Genomic DNA, 12,594 nt, shown 5'->3' on the forward strand with positions numbered 1-12,594 from the left:
TCACTCTCATTTACATGGCCCATATACCCCCTCTAATGTATGGCTAATTGTTGTGTTTAGGCAATAAAAATGCTGAACCATCGCACCGAGGTTCCTCACAAGTGAATGTTGTGTGTTTCTTTCAGCGTCGGCTAATGTGCTTTGAAAAAATATTTTGTCACACAACAAGAAATGTTTTGATTATGAATGTGGTGGAGGCGGGTCACTCGAGGGCCACACACACACACACACGCAGCAGTTCCCTGTTTGTCTTGTCTATAAAAGGAACAGACAAATATAACTTCAGCGAGGCAATAATGCTGAGCTTATTGTTCCACTGGTACTATTTGCACTGATGGTTGATCTGAGCTGGATTCTGTTCATGTTGAGCAGAGAGACGAGGAATGCAACGTGCCAGTTTAGACCCGCTTCTTCTCAGCAGAATTATGCACACAATCAGCAAAGTATTGCACAAGCAACATTAGCATTGTCTGAAGAACTTGTACTTTACTTGACTAGTACCTTTTTATGCTGCTTTATACTTCTACTCCATTACATTTCAAAGATAAATGTTGTACTTTACTGCATTTATTTGACAGCTACATTTACTAGCTCCTTTGCAGGTAACGATTTGACATAGAAAACCCATGATGAGCTTATAAAAGATGATGCTATGGTATAGATTAAACTACCATAGAGCTTATAAAGTAGATACAATTAACAGATAAAACAGCCCACTTTGACCAGTTGCAACATTTAAATGCTGCTTATATGTTAATGCATCAGAAATAATATTAATAAACACTCACACGAATGAGTATTTTGACTTTAAGTACAATTTGCTGACCATTTTTCTTACTTTTTTTAGGACATTAACTTGTGCACATTGTAATATTTCTTCTAACAAGGATCTGAATACTTCCTCCATCACAGCTCCAACAAACCACCCACTAATAGGATGAGGTGATGAGGCATCAGGGGTGAGGTGCCAGTGTCGCATCCTGTTAGGTGACCCAGAATTCATGGAGGGGTTACAGTGGGGTCCCCATCTACAGTATGCTTTGTCAGGACATGTATATCTCTCTCACATCAAACACCAGGGTCAGCACCCCATCCCAAAAAGCTATCCCTGATATTTATGGCTCGACATCAAGCGTCCTGCCGGGCCATGATTCCCAATGTCAGAGAATGCTTTGCAGTGGTGCTTAGAGAAACAAATAGCAGGCATGGTGACATTATTAATCCGGACACGCTGGCACCGGCCAATACATCTCTGCCTGCTGTTTGATGTATTGGAATGAGCAGAACACAGAGATGGACTTTTTCATTGGCATCTCGTTTGATGAATAAAACATCAGTGCGGGTTGGGGATTGAATTTTTGAATTCAAGAGCAGAAATGCTTCTGGATTACAGGACACTTTACAGTCTGTGACCCTCTGCAGAGTGTTTTAAAGGCAGTCAGCTGTTTTAGGCCATTTCCTGCATACTTTTAGGGACTCAGTGGTCATTTTGTAATTGTTTGTCCATGACTATACTGTAGACTGTCTTGTCTTTTGAGAGCAGAGTGGAAAAAAATGTTCTTACAGTACGTCTCTCCTCTGATCATTATCAAATGCCAATTAAGGGAAGAAAAGAGGGCACAAAATCATTCCCTCTATTCCCTAATGTATTCTGTTTGTGGAAATGCTTCCCAACTGATAAACCATGAGTCAGTCTGATAACAAAGCCCCAACCGAGGGATGGATCTTTATTAATCACATGCAAACAACTTTTCATGCAGCGGCAGATTTCCCTCCCCATGCTGATAAATAATGTTTCAACATGGAGTGCCAGTATGTTCAGCACTGAGCTGCTGACTGTGTGTGTGTGTGTGTGTGTGTGTGTGTGTGTGTGTGTGTGTGTGTGTGTGTGTGTGGTGCTATTACTACATTATGGAGAGCCAACAGTCACCATGGATGACATTTCTGCGGTGAAAACATATACAGCATCCGGACAACAGCAGTTCGTTTCAGCTGTGAGAATGACTGCAAAGCATACAGGAGAGTCTTTGTGAGAGCTATTTACCTATAAAAACATTTATTTTCAGTGGAAAAATATCTCCGCTTTGATTTCACCCTTTCCCGTTGGTGTTGGTGAGACTGCATTGCCTTGCTCATCTATCCTTATGATAAACTAGGCAGTCAGGGGCTGGTGCAGCTTCATGCAAGCTCAACAACTGGACTAATGTATAACTTGGCCTTTTTTAGAAACTCTGACTTGATATGTCAATTAAGTTGTTTTAAAAAGGCAGCACTTGGTATCTTTATTAGTTGGAATCAGCATAAACACATGAGTGATCCATTAGGTAACATTTATCTAAAATGTTTACATTAATGGTAGGAGGAGCAACATATGCACTCAGAGGCCACTTTATAAGGTACACCTGTACAATCTGTAATGTACAATGTGTAAATTCAAGTTTGCATATGTTTTGTATTGAGGTAAACAGTAAATGGACTCGGTATATATTCACATTCATACACTGATGGCAGAGGAAGGTGCCAACCTGCTTCCTATCCAAAGTATTCACAGTGATACTAAGTTTTTTTTAACAATTTGGGGTTCAGTATCTTGTCCAAGGACATCAACAGCAACAGCGACTCTGATTCCGAGACAACCTGCTCTACCACCTGAGCCACAGCCGCCCCGAAAGGTCACAGCGGGCAGAACTGCATTATATATTAACAATATAATTATATATTAACAATATAATGCAGTCCAGTCCAGTCCATCATGACTTTATTGCAGATCAGTTGTATTGGACTACATCAGATTGTGCAGGGGTACCTTATAAAGTGGCCACTGAGTGAACATTATGTAGTGCATACATACAGTGATAAAACGCATAAGATCTGAGCCTCATTATACACAGATGCTGAGCCATCACAAAGCCCCTCTCTCTGACTACAAACTGTCCTTTTGTCAGTGACAAAGCCCACAAAATGCTTCATAGATTCACTTACTCTCAGAGGAAATGCTCTTGGATCACAAAATAAAAAGGCTAATTCAACAGTTCTGTCTTGTCCCCCCCCCCGTTCTGTAAATTACAGACAACCAGTCTGACTTAATTAGGGCAGCTCAGAGAAATGGCTTGACAGTGAAAATGTAGGGTCAAATACAGTACAAATTACCTTAAAATGAGCTCGTCCCACCATATACACCTGACGATGATTAAAAAAAGAGCTTGAGGAGTTTCTTGTGTCAGATGTTAATAAGTGCTTATTACTTGTGCTGACATAAGCTTTCATAAGAAATATTAAAATTCTTCTCAACTTTTTGGCCAAGAAAGAAGAAAAACATCCGCTTTTTTTATTGAAACAGAAATTATTCTAACAAGAGAGAGGAAGGGGGGGGAAGATGAAGTTCTGGCTTAAGGGTTCATTAAGAGTCCATCAGACATCACAGACATTGTCAGGAATGTCAATGACACTGATGGTCTGCATTGAATACACTGATTGTAAGGATATCCTGAGGTAAATCAGACCGCAGAATGACAATTAACCACCTGGTCTCCAAGGACCAGCAGAGGGCTGTGGGTGGGGGGGCGACTTCTAATTAAAGACCAATATTGAAACCAATCAGACCTTTATTTTCTAATTTCCGCTTTCAGGTGCATTAGTTGAATAGTGCTGTGCAGGCTCTTCAGTAATGGCCAACTTATGGGCCAATCTATCCTATTTAATCCTGATAAAACACTGTGTTTACACTTCAGTTTCTATATTGCTTATGTAAACATTATGCAAACAGACTTTTCCAGCACACCTCAGTCATGGAAGACAAACAATGATATATAGCCATGATTCAGAATATTGGATTTTAGTAATAAACCTGAAATGAAAGTGAATTCTTGACAATTGCTGGTCCACTTACTAACTTTTTCCAGATCTTTAAACTGTATTACACAGTCTTCATCAGTGGATACAGTTTACTCAGACATGGAGATGGATCTGAAATCCTAACTACTATGCTTGCATGTCTCTCTATGACAACTAAGCATCCGCTCATGAAGACTGTGTGATGTGTCTTTGGAAAAAACTCCAGAAAAAGTTGCTAATAGACCCTGAGATGAGATGATATGTTGAACTTGAAATCCTTAGTCATTACTATTTTACCTAGCGTATTCCATATTTGACCACAAATTGGCCTTTCGAGGAAAACACATGGTTGTATAACAAACTGAAATGCTACAGTTCCTTCAGGCTACACAATCATAGCAAAAAGATAATTACAATAAGATAAACCAATAGATACAGTTATATATATATATATATATATATATATATATATATATATATATAGTAACTTCTAACTTAAAGTATGAATCTATTCTCTGAGTAAGTAGCTGAATAAAATACAGAAGGGAGAAGGTTAAAGCATTGAGAAAATACAGTTCCTAGTTTACTTTGTTGTCACAAGGAAACAGAAAAGAGCTTTAAGGCCAAATGCAAAAACTGAACCAGTCACAGTTAGCATAAGGAAATACAGTGTGTATATATATCACTAAAGTGCAATCCATGGGCCCTCTGTGGTCCCTCGTGTGCATCCAGCTCCGGTTTATGGCACTCATCAATCAGCATTTCTCACAGTTCAGATGGTACAAAGCTTTGGTTCTATTTTTCCAGAACGAACCCAAAGAAGTCAAACTTTGAAAACCCCTGCAGGTGTAAGGTAACACTTACCGCTATTTTGAAGACATTTCCAGATTGCTTAGAGACTACTCTACCCAACTGGAATGACAAATGGCCTGTCTGCTGCACATAAAAATGATTTTTAAGCCATTTCCAGTCTGGTGACTATTTTCTCCAGGCAAACAAAGATGGTACCTCCCAGTGACTTTTCTCCTTGCTTTTTGTGTGTATGTGTGGTTAGAAATAAAAAAAAACAAACAAACAAAAATGATGAAAAATGACAATTTTTGGGATAAATTATCATGTAAAACAACATGATGTTAAACAAAACAAGCAGCCAGGAAGATGCCTCACTTCTGGTTACCAAATTGGTTTGGCTAATCACAAGTAGAAAGGCGGGAAACGTGTTAAAATGTTGTTTAATGTACATTTAATTGAATATTTTATTGTTTTTAGCTGTCTTTAAGTAAACAGAAAAGCCTTCAGGCTGGGGTAAGTGTTGTCAAACGACCTGCTGGGTTCTTCAAACTTTGAAGGAAACCAATTCTTAGCTATCCTTAACATCAATGCCAGAACCCCAAAAACTCTGATTATGTGAAAGGCGCAAACTGGGTGCTAGAGAGGCGAACAGAGAGAAACTTGACAACATAAGGCACAACAGATGATATGAATTCACCCAATGAGTAAATTAAATGAATAAATGTCACTTTTTGACAGACAGCCAGCTCCTGAAAACAAACTGAGTCTTGGATGGTGGGCTGCAACCTCTTCCCAAAAAATGAAAAAAAGTGCTGTCTTAGCTCATTTATTATTGCATTTAATTCCTGAGGACTGTGGAGACATTTGTAGCAGATATATCTACCATCTTTTTTTTTTTTTTTTATCTCCCAGGATTAAAACAAGCTCATATTCCTCTCTCTCTCTCTCTCTCTTGTGTGTGTGTGTGTGTGTGTGTGTGTGTGTGTGTGTGTGGATGTTTTTTCTAACGCACAGAGCCATTCAGACCTCTCTCTCTCCTCTTTTTGTCCAAACGGCTTAACCGTGTTTTGATAAGCCGCTGTGAATATCCATCAAGAAACCCGACCAGCCCACTGGGTTGTCGAGCAGCGGACCGTCTCTCTCTCTCTCTCCCCCTCTCTCTCTCTCTCTCTCTCTCTCTCTCTCTCTCTCTCTCTGTGTGTCTCCCTCCCCTTACCTCCCCTCCTCGCCCTGCCTGCACTATATGTTACATTTCCAGACCTCTCCTCTCGCTGTTTTTACGCAGGCGGACGTCCACAGCACAGCGACACAAGTGCGCGCTACAGGCGAGTGAGAGAGAAGAGAGAGCGAGGCACTGCACGGCACGGCACGGCACGGCAGACGGACGGACGGCGGGTACCGGAGCGACGACGCGGCGGTGTGTGTTGCCTGTCTTTTGTTGGAAACCGGCGGACTGGATGGTGGATTTGTTTATTCTCTGGATTTGGATCGGGGGCTAGGATAACTTCGCATGGGACAAAAACCCGCCTTCTTTCATGTCATCCACCGATTTGTTTCGCCCGGCGTGTTGACGCCAGTGGAAACGGGAGGGCTTTTTTTTTTTTTTCCCATTTCTAGAGGAGCGCAGTTGACAGATAGGCGACATGAATACACACGCGTTTCCGTCCACCAGCTGTACAGGATAGATGCATATTAAAACGGCTCGTGATTTCTCCTCTTTTAACGCGATTTCCTGGAGCTCGTAATGCAGCAACGTGGGTCGGCATAAACGGAGACAAGGAGGAAAAAGATGCTCTGCTGCACGCTTGAGGTTTTGCACCGTAGGGCAGTGTGTTATTGACGATTTATTTTTATTTATTTGTTGTTGTTGCACGGCGTGGAATAATGCATCGAGACACAACTTTGTTCCCAGGCCTGTTAGACTGCAAGACGTTTCATTATCTCTTATAAAAAAAAAAAAGTGCATTTATTTGTTAGCCCCGGTGCATGCTATAAGTAATCCTGTTATTCTTGAACATAGCTCAGCGCTTCAGTAAACGTCAGTGCCATTTAATCTTAGCCCCCCCCCCCCTCCCCCGGAGCCCTGTGCTGTTTTATGATTTACATTTTTAATCCCCCCCAGAATCCCGCAGTCTATATTGATGTCAGAGATTGTTGTTATGTAGAGAGGAGAGAGCTCTGGAGTTGTGTTGCCAGATGATTGGTAAATTGTTGATGTAGGCAGGCCTAACCTTCGCTTATGCAGATCCGATCGATAGCGAGATAAAGACGGCTCTGGCAGGCTGTTTGTGCCACTCTCGTTAAGTGTCACGGGGGTGTGCTTTTTAAGAGCGCGCATATCTAGTTGTTGTGGTTTATCCCACGTGCCCTTAAGCAGCAGAGAGGCAGGTCGGGAGAGAGAGAGAGAGAGAGAGAGAGAGAGAGAGAGAGAGGGGAGACTGTCAAACCCACTGTGCAGTCTCGGAGAATATTACTGTAAGGCAGCGTCTCAAGAAAAAGTTTCAATGGTTTTCCGAAAGTTGCCCGGTGTGTCGGCATCGGGCATGGGTCTGCGCCTGTCCCAGAAATTCATGTTTCTGCTCTTTCTCTCGGGTTTGGTAACACTGTGTTTCGGGGCCCTTTTCTTTTTGCCCGACTCTGTCCGGCTAAAGCGCATTTTCCTGTCCAAGACAGAGACCCAGCCGGTCACGGTCGGCTCCGGGTCCGAGAACGATGCCAGGGAGCACTTAAAAAAACCCCGCGACCAGGAGCATCCGCGGGGCATGACCTCGGCCAAAGGAGAGACCAGCACCAAGCTGAAAACTCTGACCCGCAAACCGTCCGTCTCTCATGAGGCGACCGAGGAGCGGCTCGCCGGGGGCAAAGCGCAGGAGGATTTCACTCTGCCCAGGTCGAAAGCGGAGTCCGCCTCGGAGAGAGCGACCGCTTCTGACCGCGGTGCCACCTCGGATACCTTCAGTTACGCGAAGTTCAAGGGATGCCTGCTCAAACCCCCGCTGGGGAGAGACAACGGCAAGCCCAGCGACCCCAGGACCGACGAGCGCCGGGAGAAAGTCAAAGAGGTAAGGATGTGTGACCCCCTGCAAGTGGGGGAGGTGGGGGGAGAAGGAGCACACAACTGACACATAATACCCTCAAGGGTTACGTGGAAGTACAATAATGATGTAGCTGTTATACGGGAAATAGAGAAAGAGGTTAAAAAACAGGAAGTATATTTTTGGGGGTGAACCCAGGACAGATGTTGAGCAATATGAATCATGTCTAATGTATCAACATTGGTCAAATCATTTCACAGGCTTCCACTAACGTTTCTGTGGCTTTCACAGAGCAAATAGGGAGCCTGTGTTCATGCTGTCAAAACACAACAGATAAATAGCAGTCTGCCTTATTCAGTTATAAAAAAAAGAAGTAATTATATTTCCGTTGCTGAGTTTGATTTGTCTGACAATACAGAAGATTCGTCTGTGGAAGCAGTGGGGCAGTTGTTTGCCAAGCTCCTGTCAAACAGACAAAATAAACCCCTCTCAATCATGTCAGTTGTCTAAATTTACCCAGTGCCTTTGGAGAACATCGTCAGGACTAAAGATAACTTGAATGTTTCCGGTGTCTGCAGATGAGATTACATGAAGTCTAATATTCTATAAAGGATCAGAAGAAGAACATAAAAGTGCGTTCAAAAGGAACAAATTGAGTTAATAATCTGTTCCTGGGACATAGTTGCACTTTCTTACATCACTGTTTTGTAAAATGATCTTATAAAAAATCATTCTGATTATTGGCTTGTGTGCACGTAATAATAGGAATTCTCAAGTTTTCCATATTTGTGTTATGTGAGCGGTTAAACTGCATCGCATCAGGTCATTCTGAGCGATAAAATGTCCTGCATTTAGCTGAGGCACCTCTATCCCTCTCACACAATCGCCTGCAAATGATGCCACTGTGTGCACTGACACTTTGGCCAGGAGCTCTTCAAGCTGTGTGCCAGCCTTTGTTGCGCCCTGTGGGTCCAATAAGGACTCCAGAGTGGGAGCGTCTGTGGATCACACATCTGTACCCACTCAAGGCAAGTGAGGCTGCTGAAGAGGAGGAGGAGGAGGAGAGAGAGCGAGAGGGGGGGGAGGTAGCGGGGAAGCCATTGGCCAGCATGTGCAGATGGGTTTCAGCCCTGGCATGTGACACAGATAAGTCCTGTTGTCACTCTCACTTCCAGTCTGCTGTCACCCTCTCACGCTGCTCACATGCCTTTCATACCTAGAGGTGATGTGCTACATGATAACTGAGGCGTCAGAGGACGGAGAGGGTTATTAGCCCCTGTGCACTGAGCCCTCAATGACTCATAGCTTCTCCTTTTTTGATGCTCTTTCAATTCAAGTGAATGTCAATGTGACTTCGCTTGTCTGTCCTGTTCAGCTGAGCTCTGCAAAGTTCTTGCCTCGGGGTCACGATTGTCTGAGGAAAAGTTATTTTTCACCACGCCCTCCTTCCCCGGTTGGTGTGGCAGAATATTAATTGCGTTTCCGTGAGTGAAGACCTTTTTATGAAGGCGCTGAAGAACACACAGGCTCTGCTCACTTGCATCGCATGCTTCTTTGTCCGTGTCCATGTCCACGGCCTAGTGTGTGCTTTTGTGGTTTGCTATTGTTGTTTCAACAGTTTCCACTGTCTCCAGCCTGCTGGCATGGATCCAGACGGCTTCTCTTTTTCCTGGAGGCTCACATTCATGCTGCCAACACAGGCTGACACATTGCACGCCTGTGCTTTGTCCAAGGTTTACAGATGTAAAACCAAGGAGTAACAGTAACAATAAAACTCGCAACACTAACATGTTTTGATGGGGTTTTTTTTAAGGATGTTTTGATGTATACTGAAGCATGAAACATCATACAGAATTAAATTTTTAGTTGTCATCCTCTCAGCTTGTGTTGTTGTGTACAGACAGAGCAGCTCTGTAAAAACAGTCTTTTTGTTCACTGTAAGGGAAGGCAAAGAGAGGGTCTCCCCCCCGCTTCCAAAGCCACCAAAAGGGTCTGGTCCAGCCCACTGAGTGCCTCAATGCCCAAACTGTGAATGGGCATCGTTTTTCTCAACTGCCAACAACTAGAAAGCAGACTCCCCACCTTCTTCCTCTGTGTGTGCACCCACTGCCAAGTGAGGGTGAAACAAGGGACAATGACAGTCTGATCACACAAGGCACATTTTTGAAGGCAGCCCACCCCTAGCTAAGCCCCAACCCCCCCCCACCAGGATACCAGCAAATATTGCCAAAGCCAAGGTGCTGTTTACCTATTCCAGCTATGCCCTGTTGGTGGACGGTTCATTCTCCTCCAAAAGTCCTCAGCAGGATAGAGATGAGAGTAATTTTCAAACAGCCTTTCATTTGTAATTCTGTGATGTCATGGCTTTCTGAGTCGCCCGCGCGGCTCTGTTGCTGCCTCTTTGGCTCCGACATAAGAGGCTGGATAGCAGGGATCGCACCACAAAAATGCGCGCCTGGGGCAACACGGGGGTGTCCTTTTCTGCATGCACATTTTGTTGCTGATGTCCTTAACATTCACTAAGGTTAGAACTTGGGAGTGCGGTCTTAAAATACTGGATGCAGAGCGCAGAAGTAGCATGCCCAAACAAACAACTGCAGAGCAAAGAGGACATCTGAGAATGAAGGGGAGCTCTGTACCAATCCGAGACGGAAACCTCCATATCTCTGTCCTCCGCTCGTCTCCACAACAACACATACATCAAAAGAAGAAGTGTGCATAAAAAGACAGCCCCTATAAAGCCGGAGATTTGCTCTTTCCCTCGTCTGCTGAATTTTGAACAGAGATACTCCTGCGCAGTCAAATGAGGCCCCTTGCTTGTGGGAATCGGAATACGCTGTATAATGTGGCCTCTAACATATGATGCATTCACATGGGGAGAAGTTCGCGCAGGAAGGAGATAGGGGGCTATGAGTACTGCAGTGAGAGGACAGACACACTGCAGCCTCTCGTGGCAGTCTCTCCTCCAGTGGAGCAATAAAAGTCTTCAGGGCTTCTTTGTCGTGTGTGTGTGTGTGTGTGTGTGTGTGTGTGTTTGTGTGTGTGTGTGTGTGTGTGTGTGTGTGTGTGTGTGTGTGTGTGTGTGTCCGCTAACTGTGTGTGTGAGCACTTGATGGCTTATATAGATGATTATCTAGATGCTTGGGGATGAATTTGGAGTTTAACAGTTTCAGTTGGAAGGGTTGTCACTGTGTTTATCCATCCAGTGCTGAGGCCCACCTGCATCACTGTGTAGACTAACAACAGTCAAACGAGGTACATCTGTTCGGTTTTAAAGGAAGTCTGTTTAATGGTCAGCCGCATGTGTGTCTGTAATCCAGAATAATAAGCAGTATGTTGGAGAAATGGAAACCCCCTCTGCTATTTGGGAAATAAATAAAGATTTCCAAACAGAGGATTAAGAAGCACAAAACAGTGTAATCCACAAACCGTAAGAAAAAGTGCACAAAGCGGTTTAAACCATTATCAGTTTGTTATTTTACTTTACTGAAACACTAACTGCAACAACACACTCCTCATCTGCTGCCTTCATCTTTTTAGATAAGTAAACAGCTTATTGGAGACATTTTGCCGAAACTAACTTTAGTGTTTAAACAGAAAACAGAAAAAAAAATTCCCAGGTTATTTTCACTCTCACTTTCACTTTTAGTTTTGAGCTGTTTGCTTCCAAATAAAAGGAAACTGAACATTATGATCTTATGATCTAAAGCAGTAATGAGCAGTGAGCTGGGTGTCTGTCTGAATAAAATGCCGCCGTTAAGCCAAGCGCCTCCTGGCCGGCTCTGAGAACCGTGACCTCCCTCCACCTCTCATTCCTCTGCTGTCTCCTGCTACGAACCAGGTGTGCCAAACAACCTTCAGTGTGAGCCAGGAAAATGGCTGCCCGCTGAGCGAGAAGAATGAAACGGAAGATGAACAAAGTCTTAAGAAAAGGCTCACACTCTCCTAGTGCTCCCACAGAGCTGGAACATTTGTGCTTTTCTTCTCCTCTGTGGATGCTGTGCAAATGTCAGCGGCTGGTGTTTGGAATATGAACCCATCGTTGTCTTTGGTCTGTTTATGCGGGGGAGTGAGCCGCTGGGCCTGCTGGGTATTGATATATTGTGCAAGTCAATGACAGCTGAGGCAGATATTATCAACCTGTCAATGCTGCCAGGCATTGATGCAGCCTGTACTTCCACACAACAAGAAATTGACCCTTTGATCTGTTTTCTGAGACGTTTGGGATCATTTTACCCTTACATTGGAGGTATTCAGTGGGTTTTACCCAGGGCTACTTACAGTAATTGTAATATTAGAGTAACTTCCCACGTTGTTTTACATTACAATTGACCACATGGTATTCTACTTTTACTGTAAGTGCAGTTCTCAGTCATAATCCTCTGTTCAAGTTTTTATATTTCCTCTCTCTCACAGAGTTACTCACATTAACCAACCTGGCCTCATTGCAAGTACCTCACTGTTACTTGCATGGCAACATTTAGACAACATTCTGACAAAAGACAACTTAGTGTGAATACAGCATTATATAGCACAGTTAAATCTATTACATTATGGGGAAATAAACGTTCACTGAGGAAGCTGTTCTTACACAAACATAAAATCTGGATTCTGCTAGTTCTTTAAACCACATATCAGTTACCGGCTTCCTTTGCAGATGAAAACTGATAACTCCACCCAACGTGTGACATGAACCTAAATGAAGCCCAGAAGCATCTGCCTGTTGCTCTATATCCACCATTAACCCCCTTATGCTATGTTAATAGAGCAAAAGGTTGTTGTTCCCAGGTTCCAGTAGCTCATTAGTCACTGCAGTTATGTTATCAAAACAAAATACTCCAAAATGACGACAAACACACTAAACCTGTTCAGTGGTGCTTCTGCCCACAGTAATTGTAATATTATATAAAAGACCTTTGCTTTTAAAACCCAC

The 12,594-nt window shown here is 43.4% G+C and overlaps 1 protein-coding gene across 2 annotated transcripts in view; it reads left to right on the plus strand.

Annotated features, from left to right (window-relative positions):
- Positions 1 to 5,826: 5,826 nt before the first annotated feature.
- LOC127366875 (mannosyl-oligosaccharide 1,2-alpha-mannosidase IA) overlaps positions 5,827 to 12,594 on the plus strand; it is a 188,531-nt gene continuing 181,763 nt past the window's right edge. Inside the window, exon 1 of one of the 2 annotated variants that reach the window (XM_051406233.1) lies at positions 5,827 to 7,688. In XM_051406233.1, the coding sequence (XP_051262193.1) occupies positions 7,131 to 7,688 (558 nt within the window). In that variant the 5' untranslated portion in view covers positions 5,827 to 7,130. The remainder of the gene's footprint in view (positions 7,689 to 12,594) is intronic. The other variant, XM_051406234.1, reaches the window with a different exon arrangement.

Source organism: Dicentrarchus labrax, unplaced genomic scaffold, assembly GCF_905237075.1.
Source record: "Dicentrarchus labrax unplaced genomic scaffold, dlabrax2021, whole genome shotgun sequence".
Classification (NCBI taxonomy): Eukaryota; Metazoa; Chordata; class Actinopteri; family Moronidae; genus Dicentrarchus; species Dicentrarchus labrax.